The sequence below is a fragment of the Gorilla gorilla genome, chromosome 13, assembly GCF_029281585.2.
Source record: "Gorilla gorilla gorilla isolate KB3781 chromosome 13, NHGRI_mGorGor1-v2.1_pri, whole genome shotgun sequence".
In the NCBI taxonomy this organism is placed as follows: domain Eukaryota; kingdom Metazoa; phylum Chordata; class Mammalia; order Primates; family Hominidae; genus Gorilla; species Gorilla gorilla.
Window position 1 is genome coordinate 89955225 of NC_073237.2, and position 24637 is coordinate 89979861.

A 24637-nucleotide genomic window follows, 5' to 3' on the forward strand; every position below is an offset into this window, starting at 1 on the left:
TTCCACGTATCTGTTAAAAAAAAAAAAAGTTGGAAGACTACTGTTGTGTTGCCAACTCTTAATTTTTCTAAATAAGAATATTGGAAGAAAAAGGAATTCACCGTCTACCATCTTTTCATTAAATAAGCACATTTCAGCAACTTAAAAAAAGGCGCAATTTTGAATGGAAGATAAAAAGACCACAGTGCTGTGGCTAAGTGTGTACAGTCCACTCAGCCACTCACCTGGTTGGCTGTGGTGGATACTTAGTAAGCTCCTCTATAAGGTGGGGATTTTAACAGTGACTACTCATAGAGTTGTGAGGATTAAATGGAGTATGCATCCTTAGGGCACAGCCTGGGTACACAGCCCTCAAAACGATTAGAATACATGACAGGTATTCCCCCAAGAAGGGAAGGTGACCACAGTACACTACAGTTTCCTCCTTGGACTTGTGGCACTTTTTTGTGAAGAGATCCTGTCACTGCACGATGGAGCCCGGGTTCCAGTAGGACAGCTGAAGCCACCTCTGGCCTACCTGCCTTTTCGTCCTAGGCTCTAGGCCTGTAAAATGGGATGAAGAACTTTTCTTTGTTCAGTTTAAATCCTTTAGGTACTTCAGTATACGTGCATAGCAGTTTCCATCTTTGGAGTGATGGTCACACTTAGCATTATTTGTGATTAATTGCATTTTAACAGCCTTTCAAATCTTTAGGCAAATGTGTACAGAATACTCATATGTGTCATAACGTTTCAAGAAATTTGAAAGCATGACTATTAGTGGTATCTGACAATTCTGGGGTCTATGTGTTTTCCTTTCTCTTGACTGTTGTTGTAGAAAACCTTGGGCCTGCAGGATGCATTTGGTGATTCTGTACCTTGGAGGGCTTGGTCAAAAGCAGAGACTGCTGGGGCCAAGGACTGTGGTGGTGACAGTTTCTTGGGGACTACACTTTGAGCTTTGCCCACCTTGGATGACCAAGGAAGCATTTCTCCCTCCTCAGCCCCCAGACCTGTGCTCCACTGTGTCCTAGAATGGGGCAACATTTTGTCACCAAGAAGAATGTGAGTTTCTCGAAGTCAGGAAATTTGAAGGGTGGTTCTGTGTTCCTTTTCTAGCACAGGCCTCATCCATGAATGAATATTGACCAAATCGAGCTTCCATTTCCCTTCCTTGAAATTGCCAAAATGCAGAGTACTTGCCCTTCACTGTTTTCTACTTGGTAATGAAGTGGATCTGTTCTGCTTCAGCAATGATACTTTGTGAAACTTGTATTTATATTCATTTGCATTTTAAATGAGCAGCTGAGAGACACTTTGGGAGCAGTGGCATCAACAGTCTCAAAATCATTTAATCATTGTTTTGTATGGTATATTTAATTAGCTTATACATCCCACAGGAATATGACCAAGTGGATTTTAGAGATTAGGTCAGACCCTGTCAAATGATCCTGTCTAGTGGTACATTTTAGAGAGCTTTGAAAGAGTTTTCAGTCAACATATTATATGAAAAGGAATATTGGATTTTATTGAATCATTTGAGTACTGTGGCATGTTGGGTTTGATTTAACAGTTGGAATATTACATGGTAACTTCATTTAAACGAATTCACAGCTATAGAAAAAAATGTTTGATTTTTAAGATGTAACCAAGAGTGAGACTGCAGATTTTTAAGCAGTGAAATATTAGAAAACAGTGAATAAATAAATAAATGCTTCTTTAGCAGGGGCTAAATTATTTATTATTTTGCTTTCAGGAACCAGGAAGAGATTGTTTTCTTTGGATTTCAAATGTTGTTATAGTGTAGTTGTTTCTTAGCTTCCTTAAGATGCCCCTTGAGTGCCTGAAATAATTCACTGAAATCAGTGGCTCTAAAGCATCAAAGATCTTTTCTGTCTGGAGTAGTCACCAGGCAGCTTCAGTGAGGGCTTCCCATTGAAGTCCCCTTTGAGGACGTGCCTGACAGGGTTTCCATGGACTTCTGTGTCCTTGTAGTATGTAGTATGGGTGCCAGCCTCCACTCTTCACCCCTAACATGGGCCTGATAGATAGATTGGTGAGAACACATACTGCTTGTTCTGAAAGTTATGCCTGGGGTTGTCAAGCTGCTTGGAGATGAGGCCAGAGGCTCACCCTGCGTGGCCACAGCAGAAGTCCAGCCAGTGCTCCCAGCACCACCCATTCGGGGAACAGGCCTGGTAGTGTGGCCAGGCTGGTGCCCACACCACTGACCCAACCCCAAGATTGCAGCCTCTTGGAGGTTTTTTTTAAAAAACAAAACAAAGGTTGTCAAGAGTGGCCAAAGGACAAGAAATTGTAATGGGTGACAATGGGGCACCACCGCTCATGGATTGTGATATGTCAGGGAGATAGCCCTGTGGCATGCTTGCCTGGGTCAGGTTTGGTGGCATTCTGCATTCAGCTATATCCGTCTGTCAGTGATGTTTAGAAGACTGCAGAACATGTTTTTCAGTAGGAAATGATGAGGAGATTTGGGGAAAGATGACGCTAAAAGTGAAAATCTTTCACATAAGAGGATATTTTTGCATGGAGACAATGATCAATTTCCACCCAAACAGTATCTATTTATTATTTAATGATTCTGCCTGGAAGTAAAGGGGTAGGTTGAATCTTTCAAAGGTCTTTTCCAGCCCTAAATTATTTTCTTGACCTACAAAGCAGGTAAAATTTCAGTCACAATTAGTGAAATTGCTACACAGTGATGTGAAAAAAGCAATTGATCATAAGCGTTTGCTTGTTAATTAAGTTTACTTACTCTCCTTAGAGATAGAATGTACATATGGTTCTAGCTCTAGATATGTCGCAATTTATTTGACTTTTTTTTTTTAATGTTAAGTTTTTGGGCTAAGATTTAAAAAAACTGATTAAAGAAAGCAGAGGAGGAAATAAATGGGACATAAATTACAATATTTTATACACTGTCTCTAAGCAGCAGACACTTCACTTGTTTAGTTTGAGTGTTAATTTTGTTTTTATGAATAGGCAAGGACAAATTACTTTAACCCTCCTGCGTAGTTACTGCTGTGATGAGATGAACCATGTACTATTTTAGAATCTCAGGGAAAGTTTAGCAACACTGCTGTTGATGCTTTTCATGGACAAACAAGTCTTGATGTGTTTTTTTCCCATTTGTAAGTATATTGATAACTACCTTTGTGCGTGGTGTTTATACAGGTGTGTGTATATATATATATATATATATGTATAGAGTTATATAGATAGATAGCATATAAATTAACTTCTCATACATATATGCTTTTATCATGTTAAAACACTTAACAAGTTTCTAAAGGATTTATCCTAGAATACCTTTTAGTACCAAGATTCCCTGTTATTTTTAAATAAAGATATATTACAACTCTCCAATCTATCTTCTTCAATTTAAAATGTCTCATGTAAAGTCCATCCATATGTCCCTGTGGTGTTGCATTTCTGTCTCCAGCCACTTTCTCATGTGGCAGGGGTGGGGTTTGTTGATGGGACCAAGCCCTTAGGACAGCACCTCTGACTCCTCCTGCACGTGGGTAGCAAATGCACACCAGGTCCTGACCCTAAGGATTAAAGAAGATGTCAGGGAGCTCATCCTGGACTGGATTTAGAAGGCTAGATTAGGAGCCATCCAGGAGGGAAGCAAGCTTCTCTGCACAGGCTCTGAGCTGCCTGCGGAGTGGGGTGGTGGAGGGTGGCTGGTGGGGAGGGCAGCTGCATGGTCAGCAAATTATAAAGGGCCGGTGTTTTCGGCATTAAACCAGAGGGTAGATGTTACTGAGCCACTCAGAAGGATTTAGGGGACACTTTAATGATAGCATCTATTCACTTCAAGGATCTTTTAGCTGCATGTGGTAGGGCTGGGGATAGTGATGACAAGGATATCCACAGGAACAAAAGCAGCAGGTTCTGTTTTCTTTTGAAGTGGGATGGGAGTGAAGCAGGGCTGCCCAGTTACTTGTGGTGTCTTGGGTGTAAGCCATCATCATGGGCTGCACATGCCCCTGGGAGACAGGAGGCCGTGCACCTTCTCTATGAACTTCTTTACTTCTGGGGGAAGCCTGTTGCTGTTCCTGCCTGCTCTGGCCCGGGAGGCTGACTTGTTTGCTATGCAAGGCCCAGGCTCTCCGGGTGCTGCTGCCTGTTGCAAAATAAGAAGCAATGGTGGCAAAATGTCCACCTCCCTAAATTAAACCACAAAGGTTAGGACCAAATTGTTAAAAATATGATCTTTGAGTGGTATGGTCTTGTTTTTGAGTGTATTTTGGCATTGTGTTCAAACCAAAGTTTATTCCAGCCAATTTAATGTACTATGTTCAAGTAACAGCTCATAGATCAGAAATGGTCTCTGTTTTAAACCTTCCCATCCGTATCAAACACAATGATGTTGAGGTTAAGAGGGGCCCTTTCTCTAAATGAAAATACAGTACTTACCCTATATAATTTTGGAGGGCCCAAAGATGTGGAATCAGTGTATTTGTAAGAATTATATTAAACAATCTTCATTTGATAAACAGTACCTTACAATCCTAATGCTATCTATCAAACTTGAGTGAGAGCAGTTTCAGCATCAACTCTTGAACAGTAGCTAAACTAACAAGAGAGTACCCAAATGTGCTCTAAAGGGAGCAGCAGCGGCTGATGTTCTGCCAAGTCTCTGAGCGTCCGGGACCCAACTACAGGGGAAATAGAATAAAACAGGCAGGTGCTCTGTACCCAAGCCCTCACATGGTGACCTGCCTCCCTCCTGGGGGCCCAGTGTCCTCCTGGGGTCTTTCAGGCCCTGCGGGTTTTGGGCAGAGTCCCAGGAGCCAAAGGGCCACTCGGGAAAGGCTGAAACTTGGCTTCGCAGTCAGCCAGCTTCTGTCCGTAGTGGTGGTCATTTTCTTTCTGGAGCTCCTGGAGCGCTCTCTCAGTGGGCCTGGCAGCCATCCAGCCTTCCTGGGCCCTTTTCTTATGGAAGAGTATCTGCTTCTGAAAACTGGAAGTGTCTTCCTTCAATTCCTAGCGGTTGCAGGTCTGACACATGCGGTTTAAATACTAGTGCACCTTGCGAAGTCTCTGATCAAGGTCCACGCAGTAGGCGTCCTCCTGCGTGGACTCCTACTGAGGCCTCATCACGGGTTCTTAGTGCAGTTCAGGCAGAGCAGGAAGCTTCAGCTGCAGCTTTGCGAGCTCCTTCCCCAACTGTGCCCTTGTGCCCTGCAGAGAGGCCTCTCGCCAATCGGACTTTGGATTTGTGCTGTGCGTTCTTTACTCCTTTGGAATTCTTCCCACAATTGCTTATTTGTTGCTTCAATCTTTCCTTCAGGACATTTGAAGGATGCACCTAAGTCACCGTCACCATCCACATTCTTCGGAGGAACTTGTAGCCAGGATGCTATGGGACCACCATATCCTACTTCCCTGTTCCCCTCCATTGCCAAGTCTCCATCCTGCACGTGGTTTCTATTGCTCTCCAGCAGATGCAGGATGCTTGGAGGGGTGTGGGACAGGGAGGTCATTCGCCTCACTCCAGCATTCGTGGCCTGTTCCATTACTGTCTTTGCCTGCTCCGGCCTTTTCATCTTCCCCTTCTTATCTGCAAGCATTGCTTCCATCTCACAATTTCTTGGTCGGGCAGCTCTGCAGGTTGCCAGTGGTCAGTGCTGTCATTCAGATCATCTGTGCTTTTTCCCCAGAAGATCTTCTCCTTCATGCTGTGAAGCATGTGGGACCTGCTTTGTTCAGTCACTTGGGGAAATTCAGGAGGCCTGCTTTTCTGTGCTCTTTCAGAAGCTCCCCTAGGTCCTGGTAGGAAGACCTGCTTGTTTCATTTGGAACCCTCAAGCAGGGGGTTTGGAGTGATTGAGGACTGGCCTCTGGCATGGGTGACATTAGGCCACCACAGGCTTGGGGTGCTAGCCACATCTTGGATCTGGCCGTTCTATGGACCTCACCCTGGGCTGAATACCTTTGGGCCGACTCCTCTTTTCTTCCCACTGTGCGTCATGAACATGAAGGCCACCACAGCAGTGCGTGCCCAGATCACCCAGGGTTTCCATAGTTTCACTGCCACTAGTCCCATGATTCTGTACATCAGTAGTACTGCTGCCTACAGGGGGGCCAGCAGCAGCTGAGTAGGCATTGTGTGGTGGGCAGCAGGCCCTCCGTGGCTGCCAAGGGTTTGCCACTTGCCAGTGGCCTGTGGGCCACAACTGACCACTTAGAACCCTGTGGAGGGTACCATCTCTAACACAAACAAGGGCTGCCATATTAGATGTGTGAGAATTAATACAGTACTATACATAAAACACTTAAAAGAGTGTCCAGCTAAGATATGTTAGCTAATATACCATCATGATCCTCAACAACAACAAAGTAACAGTAACCTAATACACCATTATAACTCACTGGAACATGTCCCTGTTTTGTGAATTCCTCACGCACAGACTTGGAAAGGCAGAGGCACTTACCAAAGGGGACTCTGCTGTTCTGCAGCCACCTCGTGACATACATGGAGGCTTTGAGAGCAGGGGCCTGGAGGGGAATGATAGAGAAGTCATGTCAATTTTAGGTTTTCCAGTACATGTAATAGAAATGTTTACACAGTACTGTAGTCTATTAAGAGTGTAATGGCATTACGTCTGAAACACAAGATACATCCCTTAATCAAAAATACTTTCAAATGCTATGATCGCTTGAGTCTACAGCGAGTTGGAATCATTTTGCTGGTGGAGGGTCTTGCTGATGGCTGCTGACTGATAAGGGTGGTGGTTGCTGGAGGTTGGGGTGGCTGTGGCCATTTCAGGAAATTGGACAACATTCAAGTTTGTCACATCAATTGACTCTTCCTTTCATGAAAGATTTCTCTATAGCCTGCAATGTTATTTGATAGCAGTTTACCCACAGTAGAAATGTTTTATGAAATTGGAGTTAATCTCAAACCCTGCCACTGCTTTATCAACTAAGCTTATGTCCTATTCTAAATCCTTTGCTTTTATTTTGATATCTTTGATAGCATCTTCACCAGAAGTAGATTCCATCTCAAAAAGGTGCTTTCTTTGCTTGTCCATAACAAGTACTTCCTCATTTATTCAGGATTTATCATGAGATTTCAGCAATTTGGTCACATCTTCAGGCTCCACTTCTAATTCTGATTCTCTTGCTGTTTCCACCACATCTGCAGTGACTTCCTCCACTTAAGTCTTAAACCCCCTCAAAGCCATTCACGAGGGTTGGAATCAACCAAGTCTTCCAAGCTCCTGTTACGGTTGATATTTTGACATCCTCCCATGAATCATGAATGGTCTTAATGGCATTCACTTACTAGAGTAGTGAATTCTGTCCAGAAGGTTTTCAATGTGCTTAGCCCAGATGGCATCAGAGGAGTCATTTTCTATGGCAGTTCTAGCCTGATGAAATGTATTTCTTTAATAATAAGACTTGAGTGTCAAAATTACTCCTTTATCCATTATGGGTTGTGGAATGAATGTTGTGTCAGCAGGCATGAAGACAACATTCATTTCCTTGTATGTTAACATGCAAGGGCTGGTCCCTCTGCAGGCTCTCGGGAGGATCCCGGCCTGTCCAGCCTCGAGCATCTGAGGCCCTGTCATGCTGCATCACTGCCTCCTTTCTCCACATTTTGAGGACCCTGTGATTCCCTTGGGCTTGTCTGGATAATCCAGGACAGGATTCTTATTTGGAGGTCAGCTGACAGGCGGACTTCATTGAATTTTGCCACGTAATGCAGCATATTCGCAGGTTCTGGAGAGGAGGATGTGGACAGCTTTGGGAGGTCATTGTCCTGCCTACCACAAAGCTCTTATTAGGTGGCTAGTCTTCTTTTTCAACCTGTTAACTTACGTTTTTCTAGTGTCAGCTGTTTTTGGCTAATGAGATGTTCCTACGCTTTATTTGATATTCTTTTTCACTTTCCTCAAACATGCCCCTCAACAGGCAGTGATACCATTTTTCTCCAGTTAGAGCTGAAGCTGGCCTTTGAAGGTGGATTCAAGGACTTGGTAACTGCATTTCTGCTTACAGTTTCAGGGAGTCCTGGGCTCTAATCTAAAGATTCTACTTGTGCAGGCCTTCATCTTTGTTGGTTGGTGTTGAAAGAAAGGGAGCGAATGGTGGCTCCAGGCCTTCTCTCTGGGCTGCTTTGTGCTTCGCTTGTTATGGGTGCAGGTCCTGGCCTTGGAATTAATCGCAAACAAGTCTTGGACTTCTCAGAAGTGGTGGAAGACTGTCAGATGCTCTTTTCACCCAACACAGTTTAAGCAGCTGAGTTGTATTTCATCCACTGAAAGGAAAATCCCGTTCTTGAGCTTCAGAATGTGAACGGCTTAGGAAAGTCTTAGGGCCAAGATCTTACAAGTGGACAATCATCGGGCACTGATAAGATCTTAGATGGTAGCTCCTTGTTGAATTTCTGGCTCCTGCATTCAGATTAGCCTGGTACTGGTTGCTCACCATCCACTGTTGACATTTGCGTTTATTTTCTCAGGTCCGGGCCCACCAGCTGGTCTTGCCACCTTGCGACGTAGTGATCAAAGCCGTTGCTGACTATGTACGCAACATTCAGGACACCTCTGACTTGGATGCCATAGCTAAAGATGTTTTCCAGCATTCACAGGTAAAAAAAAACAAACAAAACAAAAAAAACAGATTCATGGGATACGACGTTGCATAGTGGTGTGGCCAGGTTTGGAAGAAGGGGACTTGAGGGTGCAAGCTGACTGGATGGGTCTGAGAGCTCTTGCTCAGGCCACTGGAAGAAAGCTGCAGGTTGCAAGGCCAGAGGCTGAGGTGGCCTGGTCATGTTCCCTGACAGCCAGGAAGTCTCAGCCACTTCACCCATGTTTTCCAGGCTGAATAAAAGGAGGGAGATTCAGTTAGACGGTTGGTGAGGTCTCCTGCTCATAAGTTCTCGATCTTAACTTAATAGGATCTGTATTTCAGAGTTTTCAGAACATGAACTGTATCAAGTCAGTCATATGGCATTATAAATCTCTGATTTGTCTGTTTTCTTCAGGTGATGGTCAGGGATTTTCTTCTTTTTTGGGGAAGTAGGTGTGCCAACAAGTTGGCATCAGTAGAATAGGCAAGGCTCTGTGAAACTCCTGCTGTGTCTCTAGAGAGCTGAAATGCAGCCAGGCACGGTGGCTCATGCCTGTAATCCCAGTACTCTGGGAGGCCGAGGCAGGCGGATCACGAGGTCAGGAGTTTGAGACTAGCTTGGCCAACATGGTGAAACCCTGTCTCTATTAAAAATACAAAAATTAGCCAGGCGTGGTGGCGGGTGCCTGTAATGCCAGCTACTCGGAATGCTGAGGCAGGAGAATCGCTTGAAACCGTAAGGCAGAGACTGCAGTGAGCGGAGATCATGCCACTGCACTCCAGCCTGGGTGAAAGAGCGAAACTCCGTCTCAGAAGAAAAAGAGAGAGCTGAAACCCTGGGCAGGAACATCCCCAGTCTGTCACTGCCATCCGTTCCCTTGGTACAGATGGCTTGAGATTCCTCTCTGGGCAGGACCAGAGACCGAGCAGAGTGGAAGTCAGGGAAGTCCTAGAGCTAGAACCCAGGGCCCTGACTACCACTTTGGAGTTCCGCTCTTGTGACTACATTGCTTTAAAAGAATTCACGTTTGGTTTGATTCTTTTGTAGTAATCTATTGATTTTCCCTGAAAGTTTTAATGTCATTCAAAATTCTTCTCTAACTTGAAAAGCTGTAGAATATTATACATGTGCTGAATTATAAAAAACATTGTGATACACATGACCAGTGGCACACTAATTTATGAAGGTTTTCCTGCCTTTATTTCAGTCTAGAACAGATGACAAAGTTATTCGATTTAAGAGAGCAATTGGATATTATTCAGCGACTAGTAAGCCTATGTCATTTCATCCACCACATTACTTAGGTAAGTAAATAAAAGCCTGTGATCAATATTGACCATATGATAATCCAAGTAGGTTTAAATATTCACCATATAATCTTGTAGGTTTATGTTTTTGAAACATGATTTTCTGTAGTTATGCCAGTAAGTATAGCCGAACTTCCTGGGCAGACTCAGTAGCAATCCCTGAAAATATTGAGGAGGAAGAGAACTTAACAGCCTTCGTAGGATGAAGAAGAATCAGAGGGCATTGTGCAGATGAGGCAGCAGGTCGAGGGGATGTTGACGTCTTGGCAGCTCTGAGATATCCGCTTCTAAATACAGAATTGCCTGAGGACATAGAAGGGCCTCCACAACTGCAAGTGATTTCATAAATGCAGTGTATTTGTAGTCTCTCTTTTCTTGACCCCTGCCTTTTTTTTTTTTAATTCTTTTTTGTTGTTGAGCAGAGTCTTGCACTGTCGCCCAGGCTGGAGTGCAGTAGTGTGACCTCGGCTCACTGCAACCTCTACCTCCCAGGCTCAAGTGATTTTTGTACCCCAGCCTCCTAAGTAGCTGGGATTACAGGCATGCGCCACCATGCCCAGCTAATTTTTGTATTTTTAGTAGAGATGGGGTTTCACCATGTTGGCCAGACTTGTCTCGAACTCCTAGCCTCAAGCGATCCGCCCATCTCAGCCTCCCAAAATGCTGGGATTACAGGCATGAGCCACCACGTTCAGCCTGCAAAAGACCAAAAGTTAATTCAGAGATTTGAAATTGGGAAATAAAAATATTTATAAGCTGTTAGCCTGAAGCCTGCTTCATATTGAACGTCTTGTGGAGGTTATAAAGCACTAAACTGTAAGTAGAAGTATGAGAAATAGACCCCAACTCTCATTTAAATTGTGTTGTTTGCTTCATCTAAGTTAACAAAAGAATGATTGCATGTTCAAGAGACTCTTACTGGAAGGAGACTTTTTATTTATTTGAGAAGACTAATTCCAAGATTGACAGTGGCCTTAAGAGCTGCACCCTTCATTTATTCAAGCATAGTGTCTGCTGTATGCTAGGAACTGGGCATTGGAGATCAGAGGCATGGCACTGGCCTTGGCTGCCTATGTATGTGGCTGGGTGGTGGACAGGGAAACATGGCCTGTGCCGATGCCCTGTAATAAAGGAGGTAGGGCTTGTAACCTGGAGATGGGCATGGAGTGGCTGAATCTCCACTGCGAGGTCAGTAAATGGCAGCAGCCTCCCAGTGGGGCTCTTGGCTGCTCTCTTGCTCCCCTGCAATCCATTTTCTTCCCAGCAGCCAAAGTAATGTTTAAAAATGGCAATTGGACTGTGCTACTCCCATGCTTAGAATTCCCCATTGGCTTCCCGTCACACTTGGAATAAATTCCCAACTGCTTACCTTGCTTCCTCCCCATCATCTGAGACTGCTGGCTTCTCACTCCTGAGCGCAGCCTCCTTTCTTGCCTTGCGTGAACCAAGCTAGCTTCTGCCCTGGGCCTCTGGGCCAGCTTTTGTGCCTGGAGGGCTCCTTTCTCTGACCAGCTTGTGTTTGTGCCCTTCGATTTGTGAGATCCAGGCTGTCGTGTTCTCCAAGGTCTGCCTGGCTTTAAATCTCTGCACACTCCTTGGCTTCTATTTTCACCACCACCACCCCTTCCCCCGTCACTCCCCACAATGTAAAGTCTAGGGTAATGAGGGCTTATTAGTCACCTTTACTTTTATATCCCCAGTGGATAAATATTTGACTGAATGAATTGATCCACTTGGTTTTTAAATCAAGAGAGTGAAGTGATGAGATGTGTTTTAGGATTATTTTTGGAAAAGGGGGCACAGAGCATCAGCAGGAGGGAGACTAGCTGTATACTGTTTCATCAGTTAAGGTGAGGCATTATGGGACCAGATCTCAGTGTGTCTACTGTATACCCTGCACACAGAAGGTGTCTAATAATTGCTTGTGGGAATGATGGGGAGCATGAACATTGCCACCTGTGGCCTACTGCCTCCTGACCTCGAGCTCCCTATTTTATAGAATGGGGTCATTATGTGAATATTAAAAGAGAAGGCGTATGTAAGGTGCTTTAGTGAAGTACTTGTTCAGTCATTCAATGCCCTTTTAGGTAATTCTGCCTATAAGAATAACAGATACTGTCTGATAGTAGATACTGTCATTATTCTTCTCATTGGCAGAATGGCCTCAACAGGCACTGAATGATTGGGCATTGGAATGAGTAGTGAGGAGCCTGAAGGAGCGCTCAGAGGTGGGGCCGGCAGTCTCCTGTGTTTCACTGACATTGTGATCCTGTGGGACAGTCTGTATGGCAGGTGTAGTTTAGAAAGTCCTTAGAGTGTACTTGGGACTGGAAAATCTACTTAGGAGAAAATTAGGAAGATAAGTATAGAGAAAGGCAGCACACTAAACATTTGGTATTGATCTGGGCTCATGATAATTATGAAGATGTTTTGAATAGGCAAGGTGAGTTAAGTTTGAATATCTTAAAAATATGTTCTGTCAAGTGCTTTTGTGTTCTTATCAAATTATTAAGATTTTAGGTAAGTATTTTAGAGGTGAAGTTTACTCAGAATTTAGTTTCACTTTCATTTTCACTACTCGGTGGTTTATGGAGAACAGCAAAGTAACTGGTAGAGTTTGGGATGTTTGGGATGATAGTGTCAGGCAGCTTAGGGTAGGTATGAACTGCCTGTAAATCCTCCTGTACAGCATTCCCTGATGCTTCTGGCTGTTGCAGAAATGAGGGTTGTATGCGGAGGGACTAACAAAAGTACAGGCACAGAATGACAGCCAGGCAGGAAGTTTGGGCAGTGTAGAATTTTAAGATGACGGGTATGCAGTCTGGAATGGCAGGAGACAAGCCTGGAGAGAGGCTTCAGGCAAGATTGGGAAGGATGTTTTGTTTCAAGCTGCATACACATGATTTGGAACTAGCAGAAATGGATTCTTGTAAAAATAACTTTAGTTTTTTTCTGATAACTCTGAAGAAACATAAATTACATTAGCTGTCATTGATTTTTACCCCTGCATACTACTGGGATCCTACCAGTGAAACTAACAGGATGAAGACTGGAACCTAAGTTGAAAGTCTAGAAGGAACAACATGGAGTCGGTGGGACCCTTTCTGGCACCCCAAGTTAGAACCCATGATGTATTTTCCATAGAAATATTTTTATAAGTAGTAGATAGGTCCTAAGTGGTCTTTGGTGATCTGTCATAGAATCCAACCACAGTCCATTATATTATTCTACAGGAAAATAATTCAGAATTTTGAACAACCAATGTGGGGATATTAGTTTCTTGTTATATTAGAATTTATCTTATTAATCATTCAGAAATTGGAATATGTGTAGAGTTTTGAAGAAACTTTAGGGTAATCATATTATAAGCTTAGAGAGCATGGCTATAGGGGAAAAACATGGGGCGAGTTGATCTAACCAGAGGTTTCTAAACTTGGCTGGAATTTTAGATTCCACCTCAAAACTGCTATTTTAGCATCTTAATTGGGCCTTAGGAATTTATATTTTTTAAAAAGGAATGTTCCTAGCTAGGTACCAGTTGGCCTGGCTTTTAGGAACCACAACTCATCCTCTGTGCCTTTCTTTGTAAGCCTGTAAATCTATCTGCAATACTGAGAAAAATACCTCAGATCTCTAAACAGTTATTGGGTAGTGTAGAGTTCTTAGGAGGACACATACACACACACACACACACACACACACACACACACACACACACACACACACGCACACTTGCAATATAGTCTCCCAGAAATCATGTATTTTGAGATGATTTTGAAAATAAGTGGTGGTGAGATGCATACTTATTTTTAAGCATTCACTATGTCATAATTACTAAGCGAGGACCTGCCTATCTGGAAATGGTTGTGATTTGTTCTTTCTGTCTCAGCATGTAAAATCTGCTATAGCTCACCAGGAAATCACCAATCTAAATGCAAGCACAAATAAGATATGTGATAGTTGAGATTTCAAAATATTTAGTTCCCTAGTTAAGCCAGTTGCTTCAAAATCATTGGTGGAATTTACTAAAGTAACAAGTAACACAACTAACACTGAAGTCTCACCTCAGATCTGTGGATGTGGAATCTGTGGGCACAGATCCTGTGTGCAGGTGAAATTGAGGCTGAAGAAGTATCCACTGTGTCATTGGCCTTCCTTAGTGAAAAGTAAATGAGCTCCTACTACACATTTTAATTACACATTTGTTAGAATGATTAACATAGAAAACACCAACAACACTAAATGCTGGTGAGGATGGGTAGCAACAGATTGTGTTGCTAATGGGATTGCAAAAATGGTACAGCGACTTTGGAAGACAGCTTCGCAGATATTTACAAAATTCCCAAGTCATGCTTGTTGGTGTTTGCCCAAAGGAGTTGAAAACTTATGTCTACGCAAAAACCTGCACACAGATATTTAAAGCAACTTTATTCATAATAGCCAACGCTTGGAGGCTACCGATATGTCTTCAGTAGGTCAACAGGGAAATAAAGTTTGGTATATCTAAGCAATGAAATAATCAACACTAAAAAGCAATGCGCTATCAAGCCATGAAAAGATGCAGAGGAACATAAGTACATATCACTAAGTGAAAGAAGCCAATCAGAAAAGGCTACATACTGTGTGATTCCAACTATAGGACATCTGGAAAAGGCCAAAAGTATGGAGGCAGGAAAAAGATCAAGGGTTGCCAGAGGTTGTGGGGAGGGAGGGATGATTAGGCAGGTTTTTGGGGCAGTGAAACTATTCTGTATGATACTGTAACGGTGGATACATGGCATTATACTTCTAGCCATATCCAGAATACGTACAGCACCAAGAGTGAACCCTAATGTCAACTGTGGGCATTAGGTAATCATAATTTAGCCAGGTTTGGCTCATTGGTTGGAACAAATGTGTCACACCAATGCGAAGTGTGTACTCCGCTCAAGATTTTTGTAACCTTGAAACTGCTCAAAAAAAAAAAAAGTATATATGTATATATTTTAAAGTAAAGAGCTTGTTGATTTGTGCATTTCATGACAGGCAGTGTGCTGGGTGCTGAATGGTGTGGTAAATAAGAGAGGAGTTACTGTTGCCCCTACAGATGAATGTATAGTGGGGAAGTGAACACCAGGGAATCCTGCAGGAAAGAGAACGGGAACCTCAAGGAAGACCAACCTGATTGAATCAATCTACGATTAAAATGGCTGATTCTGATTGATTAGATTATTGTTGAGTGGGGTTTGGGGGTTCAGGCATCTAGCAAGGTGCCAATATGGGAGGAAGTGTATTCCATGCAGGGGAGGTGGCATGTGAGAGGTCCTGAGGTAGGAGGACATAGTGAAGAAGAAAAATAAGAAGAATGTGGCTGAAGCACAGAAAGCGGGGAGAGTGGTCAGTGATGCTGAGAGCGGCAGTGCAGTTGCCAGGCACCACCTTGGATTTTAGACTTTATTCTTAGAACGTGAAAGCTCATGGAATAATTTTTACCTGTAAAAAAAATGATTTTGTAACTATCATACTACAATGTGTTAGTCTTAGAACATTACTAATATCTTAGCCCTCTTATATGTCTTCGCTGGTTGCATTCCTCGACTCTCTACCACCCTCAATTTTGTATTAGTTATTCTGTGCTTCTCTGTATAATTTTATCGTGTCTGTATGTCTGGATACTAAATAGTTTCATTTTGTTTGTTATGAAATAAAATCATATAGCATGTACTCCTCTGACTTGCCTTCTTAATATTTATATTATTGTGTTTCATTCATGTTGGCATAGTTCATTTTTTAATGCTGTGCAGCATTCCATTGCATTAATATATATTTGTCCATTCTACTGTTGATGGAAAATGGACTGTTTCCAGCTGCTTGCCATGATGGATAGCGCACTTGTGAACATTGTTTCATGTGACCTGATGTGCCCAGGAGTGGAATTCCAGGGAACCTCCAGGGTAGGGCCCTGTTCAAGCCTCTGCTGCTGCCGGACGCGGATACACCTATTTATTCTCCTGGCGGAAGTGAAAGAACCCTCTCGTTGCTCCACGTTTTATTATTTTTTGGTCTAGTGATTATGAAACTATATCCTGTAAAGGTTTCAGTTGCATTTCCCTGATTACTAATGAGGTTGAGAATCTTTATGTTTATGGGCCAGTAGGGTTTCCTCTATTGTGAAATGCTTGTTCATGTTGTTCGCTTGTGTTTCTTTTTTTTTTTTTTTTTTTTGAGAAGGAGTCTCGCTCTGTCGCCCAGGCTGGAGTGCAGTGGCGCAGTCTCGGCTCACTGCAAGCTCCGCCTCCCAGGTTCACGCCATTCTCCTGCCTCAGCCTCCCGAGTAGCTGGGACTACAGGCACTCGCCACCACGCCTGGCAAATTTTTTGTATTTTTAGTAGAGATGGGGTTTCACGATGCTAGCCAAGACGGTCTCAATCTCCTGACTTTGTGATCCACCCGCCTCGGCCTCTCAAAATGCTGGGATTACAGGCGTGAGCCACTGCGCCCGGCCTGTTCGCTTGTGTTTCTGTTGGGTTGTTTTTCTTTTTGCTTATTCATAGGGATACTTAATATATATATTGGATGCTAGTCAGATAAGTGGACTGCAAATAATAATCTTCCAATCTGTGGCTTGCATTTTTCTGTCTTCATGATGTGCTTTGATATCAGAGTTCTTAATGTCAAATACATGAATTTTTCCCTTTATCGTTTGTACCTTTAAGTCCTATCCTGTATTTATGGATGAAATGATGTCATGTCTGAGATTTGCTTCACAATAATGCAGTAGTGGGCAAAGAAGGGTGGAAGTGCAGATGACACGCAATAGGCCGTGTGCTGGTTAATTTTGAGGGTGGTTGATAGATATGTGTGGCTTATCGTACAGTTCCCTTTTTTCTTGTGTTTGTTTAAAGTGTTACATGAGAAGGAGAAAAAGAAAGCGTAAAGGAAGAATTCCTCCCTAGCCTGAGGTGATAAACATTTTGTCTTCTAAAAGTTTTATTTATGATTTTGCCCTTTGATACTACCTGGCACTGAATTTTATTTATGGTTTAAGTGAGGGAATTCAGTTTCTTGTTCACCGTGTGGAGAACCTGTTGCCTTAGTATTGTCCACTGAGAACGCTATCCTCTTCTGACATGTTGAGTGTCTCCGTGTGTGGGTCTGTTTCTGGGCTCAGTTCTGTTGAATTTCTGATTATCTTCATGCCACAGGATTATGCCGTTCTAGTCGCCATAGCCTTGTAATAATACTTGATGTCTGATTGGGGAAATCTGCCCATGTAATATTTCTGCAAGAGGTCGAGACTGTTCTTGATCCTTTTCACTTTTATGTACATTTTATGATCCTCGTGGAGATTTTGATTGGAATCACACCAACTCTGTAGATCAATTTGGAAAGAATAAAATCTTTATTATTGAGTGTACTAAAGAAAATGTTACATTTCTCTATTGATTTGAATTGTCCTGAATATCTTTCCATAAACTTGAATTTTCTTTATTAAGCATTCATAACATCTTTTCTTAGAGATATTGCTAAGTATTTATTTTTGGGTGCTATTTCTATGTGTGTCTTATATTTTCAAATTAATACTGTAAGTTGATTTTATCTTAACAACTTTGCTCAGTTCTTATTAATTTTCATAGTTTATTTGTATCTTGCTTTGGCTGATTGTGTCTTCTCTAGTATCTTTTTGATCTTCGTGATCCACTGAGCCAGCTGTGACTTAGGGCATGATTTTTTTTTTCTTCTTCTTCTTTTTTTGTTTTCAAGATGGAGTCTCACTCTGTCGCCCAGACTGGAGTGCAGTGATACAATCTCAGCTCACTGCAACCTCCACCTCCTGGGTTCAAGCAATTCTCCTGCCTCAGCCTCCCGAGTAGCTGGGATTACAGGTGCCTGCCACCATGCCCGGCTAATTTTTGTATTTTTAGTAGAGACGGGGTTTCACCGTGTTAGCCAGGCTGATCTCGAACTCCTGACCTCATGATCTGCCCACCTCGGCCTCCCAAAGTGCTGTCCACAAATGGACAGGTGTGAGCTACCACACCTGGCCAGGGCACGATTTTTAATAGAAGGTGCAATGGTGACTGTTCTTGTCTAGCCCTTCATCTTAAGGGGGAGTCTGATGTCTTGTCATCTTAACCCTTAGCATTATCTCCTCTACCTTTTCCATGTTAAAGAAATATCCTCATGAAAGAGTTTTAATCTGGGAGTGGTGTGCTGAGGTGTGCATTTGAATTGCTCGGGCCTCAGCGTGCAGAGGGGATCAGAGTGGGCAAGGGCAGGTATAGGGAAAGGAGTGGGAAACTCTTTCAGTATTGAGGCAAGGCATGGTTGCAGTCCCTGGGGCAAGTTCTCCTCTGTGGGAGGCAGGAGTGCTGGGTGGATTTCATAGGTTTTTGGGAGATGGAATAAGTAGATAGTAGATATTGATGCTTGATTATAGAAGCTCAATGAAAAGAATTCGGGGGAAATGGCTCCCAGAGTTTTGGCTTGAGCAGCTCAGGTGAGGATGCCATTAATGAGATAAAGATGATTGGAGGAAGAGCAGATTTGGAGGATGGTTTTGGACACGAATGTTGAGGCGCCTTCTAGAATCCCGGTGGAGATGGGAAACAGGCATTAGAATGCACAGGTGAAAGCAGAGTGAGGAGCTAAGCTGGAGTCATGGGTTGCAGCTTTGCTGGTGTGTAATGCTGAGAGGAGCCGCGGCGGTGGAAGCGGAGGATAAAGAGATGGCGCCCCTGGGGCCAGATGCAGGAGGTGGGTGCACAGAAAGAGTGGCGCAGCGAGGCCAGGGGAGATACCCTGTGCACAGTTGTTAGCAGCGCTGAGTTCTGAGAGGTTGGGCAAGATGAGGGCGCTGCCTGATAGATGGAGTGTCAGTAGGACCACTCAGGGCAGGCTTTGGCTGAATTTGGAGCTCCCAAACCTTGTGTATGTACAATTGGTTGGCCCTCAACAAGAGGCAGTGGATCCTAGGAAAAGTCATTTTTAGCTTTCCTTCTTCCTCAGTATAGAAATTCATAGAAGAGGATAGGATGGGTGGCAAGTACCACGCCTCTCTCCAGTCATTTCCATAAAGGGGTGGGGCTTTGAAATGCAGGGGAGAATTGAACAGGTTGAAGTTGTTATGGGGATGATGACTACTGAGAGAGAGGGGTTAAAGATACAGAAGGGAGTGGTTTTGGTGCACATGTGGTTTTACAGTGAAGGTAGGGGAGCTTGATCTCTCATAGCAGACAGGCTCCTGCTACCTGGCCTTTTGAAGGTCTAGCCTCCACTAAGCAGCATGGGGACGTCACAGAGTGAGTAGACTGAGGGCATATGTGTAGAGCAGCCAGGCTGCTGTGTGTCAGAGAAGAAATTTGCAAATAGGACCATGTTGAAAAAGGTGCTAATCAGCGCTAAGCAAAGAACAGACGCTACACAGTGATGAGCAACCTGGTCTTGGTCACAGCAACACAGTGACCTCTGGGTGTAGCAGCTGCCAGGTGCTTGGGAAGGGCCCCGTGGTGTGTTTCATTGGGACAGGAGCCTGTGGTCAGCCTGTGCCCTGACAGGTCCCCAAGGCTGGTCACATTCTACCAGACCAGACTGTGTCTGAGGGATCACCTTCCTGCAACGCCCAGTGACTGACCTGCATGCAGACCTAGGAGACAGCAGGCTGAGTGGCCTGGGGTGGGCACTGCTACCTCCAGCTCAGGCAGCCTGCCCAGGAGAGGGAATTCATGTTGTGAAAGTTACTTGTGACAAACCTGAGGGAGAAGCTGGGTTGGTCCTGGGGCTGGTGTTCTGGGCTCTGGCCATGGGGATCCTGCCCCTGCTTTGCTCTTGGGCATCACTCCATCCTGACTGAGAGGGGCTCCTGTGCTGCATGAGGTCTGTGTATCCTGCTGCTCCCCTGACTTTTCCATAGAATAAACAGCCCTACGTCATATGTGTCACCACAGCCCTGATCCCTGTGTCGCATTGCTCAATAGATATTGTTAACAGTTATTTTGAAAATACACATGCTCTCTCTCCAATAACATACCCCCGAGAATCTGAGAACATGAGAAAATATCCCACTCAGAAGTTGGAAAGACAATATGTAAAGAATGATTTTAAATGCCAGATGACTGATCCTAAGCTGCGGAGAAAAGGTGTTCAGCCTCCAGGGAACTCAATGGCATGCCACTCAGACCCTGGAGGTCTGAACAGAGCCCACTGCAGGCTCTGGTGAGAAATCTGTAGTGTAACCTGCCTGAGTCAGCTGAGTGCTCTAGCAAAAGGACCAAAGGATAGAGGCAGATCCTCTAGGGCAGAAAGAGTGGAAATGTGAAAGAGACCACATGGTGGCCCACACTGCCCCAGGCCATGCCTGGCTGACAGCTGGATGGCTGGACCCACCTCGACCCACCTGGTGGCCCTCCTGTCCTGTTGTAGTCAGGGCAGAAGTGGAGTGCCTGGGGCCTCCTGCACAGGAGTGGGCTCAGCAGGGAACATGGATGGCCTCGGGGGTTGGGACTGACCAAGCCTGGGGGCTATGACCCGTAAGTGGGGCCCATTATAGAAGCTGGTGATGACTTTCTTATTTTCTCCAGAGATGGTCTGGTACTCTGCAATGTGGAGGTGCCATATAATTTAGCCATGTCTCTGCTGTCATTGTCAAGAACGTGTTTAGTTTTTTGCTACTATAATGATTTTTTAAAAAATTTTATTTTTATGAGGTATTCAATATTATACTATTGCAGTATTTTACTAATAACCTTAAAAATTTGATATTCCTTAAAAATGTTAATATTAAATCCTCACTTTGTCCTATAGCTTTGCTTACTAGACTTGCCCTTTCTTGGATTTTTACTAAAGTTTTGTTGTTGTTGTGATGAAAAACTGTTAACAAAAAATAGAAGAAACAGTAGAATGAGTGGTGGCGTACCTACTTCAGGTTATACAAATGGCAACCTGTGCTTCAGATCAGTCTTTTAATAAAAAAGAGATGCTTCAGGCTTTTCTAAAAGTCATGTACAGCCCCCTTGAACATGTTTTTATATTTTCTCACCTCATACATATGGAATAATGAATACATTACTTTAATTTTAAATTAAATGCTGTATCGTGCTTGCTGTTCTGCACTTGGTATTTTTGAGATGCGTCCTAGTTCATCTTGATGAGTTTTTATCTTTAAAGCTAATGCAGATGACGTTGATGTTAAGCCCCGGAGGCTGACAGAATAAAGGGCACCAGAGGGAAGTCAGGGCATTACTCCCGTTGAGTAGAACGGCCACTCATCTTGCCCTTCTGGTCCAGAATTCCCAAGTAGAAAATTGGATTCTCCTGCTGGTGCTGGGGGCTTTGCTTTCAGCGTCTGCTCTGCGACCTTTCGCTCCATTTTCAGTGAGTTCGTGGTAGTTAGTGTGAAGTAGGAAGTGACACAGGCTGCCTGATCGTGTGGCTGTTTTGGAAGGTCATTTTTATTTTGAACTTAAAAATCAGATGTTTTGGAAGAACCTACACCCTCCTTTGAGCTATTGTCTGATTTAAAACACTGCAGCATGTGTCTTCCCAAAGTGGATGCATTTAGGTTTATTAATGTTGTATTTGTTAATGGCGTTTCAATATTTGGTTACAAATGAGGAATGTCAGTTCAGTTTACCAGTGACTTCAAAATAGAGACCTGGTAGAGTTTTCTTTTAGGTTGTGCTTTTCCGAAACCCACAAATGGACAGAAACTAATTTATCTTATTTCATCATAGACTTATAAAACACATTTCAGTGGCTAAATGGGATTTGGGATTTTTGTTTGTTTGTTTTTGTGTTGCTTTTATGAGTGTGTGTAGAAACAGGGTCTTGATGTGTTGCCTGGCCTGGTCTGAACTGCCTCAGCCTCCCAGTGTCGGGATTGTAGTCATGAGCCACTGTAACCAGCCTTGATGAGATGTAATGTTCCTATTCTGCCTTCTTGAACTTTGCTCAGTCAGTACAAGTATTCTGTTCAATCTGATTAATTAAACCCAGGAACTGAATACATTTAGATAAAACTTGCTACTTGAGACTGGGACACTGGGTAGATTCAAATGATGCCGTATCTCGTGATGTCTACCCTCTCACTATCCACATTCAGGGATGGAAAGGATTTGGGGAGTGAGGAATGTTTATAGAAGTTCAGCCCAGCTCCCTGCTGTAGAATGTTCTTGTATGAGCAGTCCAGCAGTCAGTAAAGCAACCCTTTTCATTGTTGAACTGCTCTCGTTCTTAGAAAGTTCTTGTTTCTGTTGACTTGAAATTTGCTTCCGTGGTTTAATTTTTCCCGCTGTTCTGAATTCTTTCACGTGCCACGCAGGACGTGCCTGTTCACTGAGTTCATAATCTTACTTCTCATGGGCCTTGTACTTAGCCTTCTTCAAGCTGATCATGCCTCAGGTTTTGCCTCCTTCTGTCACCAGGCCTCCTCTTCTGGGCCCCGGCCTCTGGCTCTTCCCTTGGGGTCTGGCCAACACCGCAGGCTTTGGGCTGGCATCAGCTGCTCCCAGGCTCTTAGCTCTTGGGAGTTGCTCCTCCATCCTTTGCCTCCCTGGGCACTGACATTGCACCTGGTCTCAGTCCAGGCTTGGCCAGCCTCACCGGCTCTGTGGGGCCTCCTCTCCCTATAGGATGGCCAGACGACGCGCCCTCCCACTGTGCTCCAAGGCCCCACCCTGCCTCTCTGGACACGGGATCTATAGTGTAACGGGAACAGGTCACATGACAGTTTCCTTTCTATACCTTTTTATCTTCTGTAGACTATTGAGATTTAGTAAACATGTCTATTTGCACATGCTTAAAATGGTTGGAAAGTTTTGCCTTGTCTATGTTTGCAAGCGATGAAAATTAAAGGTGGTAGGGATTATATTGATTTGTTTAATCTTGGACTCGACATCTTCAAAGCTATATTTTTTGGGTGATACTTGAAAATCATACAATGTCTGCCTGTTTATTTATTTATTTATGAGATGGAGTCTCACTCTGTCAGCCAGGCCAGAGTGCAGTGGCACGATCTCTGCTGACTACAGCCTCTGCCTCCAGGGTTCAAGCGATTTTCAGCCTCTGCCTCCCGAGTAGCTGGGGTTACAGGCGCCTGCCACCATGCCTGGCTAATTTTTTTATTTTTAGTAGAGACGGGCTTTTGCCATGTTGGTCAGGCTGATCTTGAACTCCTGACCTCAAGTGATTCGCCCGCCTTGGCCTCCCAAAGTGGTGGGATTACAGGCATGAGCCACTGAGCCAGGCCAGTTTTTTGTTTTGTTTTGTTTTTTGTTTTTTAAGACTTAACTTTGTTACTCTTTGTTTTGTTTAACATTTCAGGATCATGTGCCAAGTAATAGAGGAACATTTGTTAGGTTGGGCTAGGAATGGGGACTGGGGTAAGGCCGACTGTAGTTCTAAGAAGAGGTTCCAGTTTAACACCATTTCTTTAAAGAATTTTACTGTATTTTAATTCAGAGCAAAAGCCACACAGCTGCATATAGGCGTAAGTGAGTCCTTTGAGGAAGTAGGTAACTGAGCTGTAACAAGTCAAGATCATACAGCCGAGGGATTGCAGTGCATGTCTCTTTTCATTCTGAAAGAACTTCTCACTATTTAAAAACTATTTTTAAAGTTACGAAATATTTTGAAATATAGTAAACTTTTTTGGCCTTTTTTTCTTCTTTTGCTTCTTGTCTTCAGTCTGCATATTTTTTTTACCGAAAGCCCACCTCTCTAGTAAGTGTGAAAGGAAGAGAGTGAGAAACTGGTGGTGTGATCTCTACTCTGGAGCCCCGTGTCCCTTCTGAGAAAGATGCCTCTTGTTGTAGAGAGGACACACAGTGGTTCTGCTCAGCTGCACTTGGGCATGGAGAACAAGAACTGATATAGATGAAGGCCTGAATCCGCAGAGGCAGACCCTGGGTTAGGAGGCACTTCTGCAGCCTTCAGAAAATGCATACAAATTAATTCACTTATTGGACTGCTTTAATAGAATAGTGACTTGCTCTGTGGATTCACAGAGGATTATTTGAGGTCAGTGATTGGAATGTGATTTTAGAAAATATTCTTTCCTTGGAATTATTTGGTTTTATGCTGTAATGTAGTTTGTTTGTTTGCTTTAAAGGAAAGTTTGTGCTTTCAAGGAAGGTTTTAGGATGAAATGGCCAAAAATCAAAAAACAAAAATGATCATCTTCACTTGAATGCGGGTGCTACATGAGTCTAGCCTTAGATTTGTATTATTCCAAAGTTAGGTAAGTGAGGTCAGCCACAAGATATTATACACTAGACATTTTACATTGATTTAAATTATATGGGTAGAGCTTGAATAGATTTTATAATATTCTTTGGACCAAACCTGCCTATCAGAATCACCTGTGAACAGTTTTTTAAAATAATAGCGACTTTGATCGCACACGTGGAGGTGCAGATCTAGCCAACATACCGTTTTAGGAACAGCTCCTTGTATTGTCTGTGCCATGCGTGTGTGTGCGCTATGCATGCACGTGTGGGGTGTGTTTGTGTGCACTTCTGTGTGTGTATCTACGCCTGTGTGTGAGTGACCACTTGATCGTGCACACACATCCCTTAGAGGCACGGACTTGTGGACTTATCCGTCAGTTAGGAATGTGTTGTGTGCACGTGTGTCTATGTGCGTGTTACATGCAAGTGTGAGGTGTCTGTGACTACACACATGCCAGTCTCATTATTCCCAGCTTCTCATACTGCAGTTGTTTTTGTTTGGTACAAAGGTGGAAGCTCTGCCAAGGTTTTT

The 24637-nt window shown here is 43.6% G+C and overlaps 1 protein-coding gene across 6 annotated transcripts in view; it reads left to right on the forward strand.

Moving 5' to 3' along the window:
• Nucleotides 1–24637, forward strand: part of FAM120A (family with sequence similarity 120 member A) — a 114276-nt gene that overhangs the window by 37078 nt on the left and 52561 nt on the right. For all 6 annotated transcript variants that reach the window (XM_031014816.3, XM_031014817.3, XM_063696572.1 and 3 more), the window contains exons 4-5: nt 8480–8608; nt 9801–9897. In XM_031014816.3, coding sequence (XP_030870676.1) covers nt 8480–8608; nt 9801–9897 — 226 coding nt within the window. The remainder of the gene's footprint in view (nt 1–8479; nt 8609–9800; nt 9898–24637) is intronic.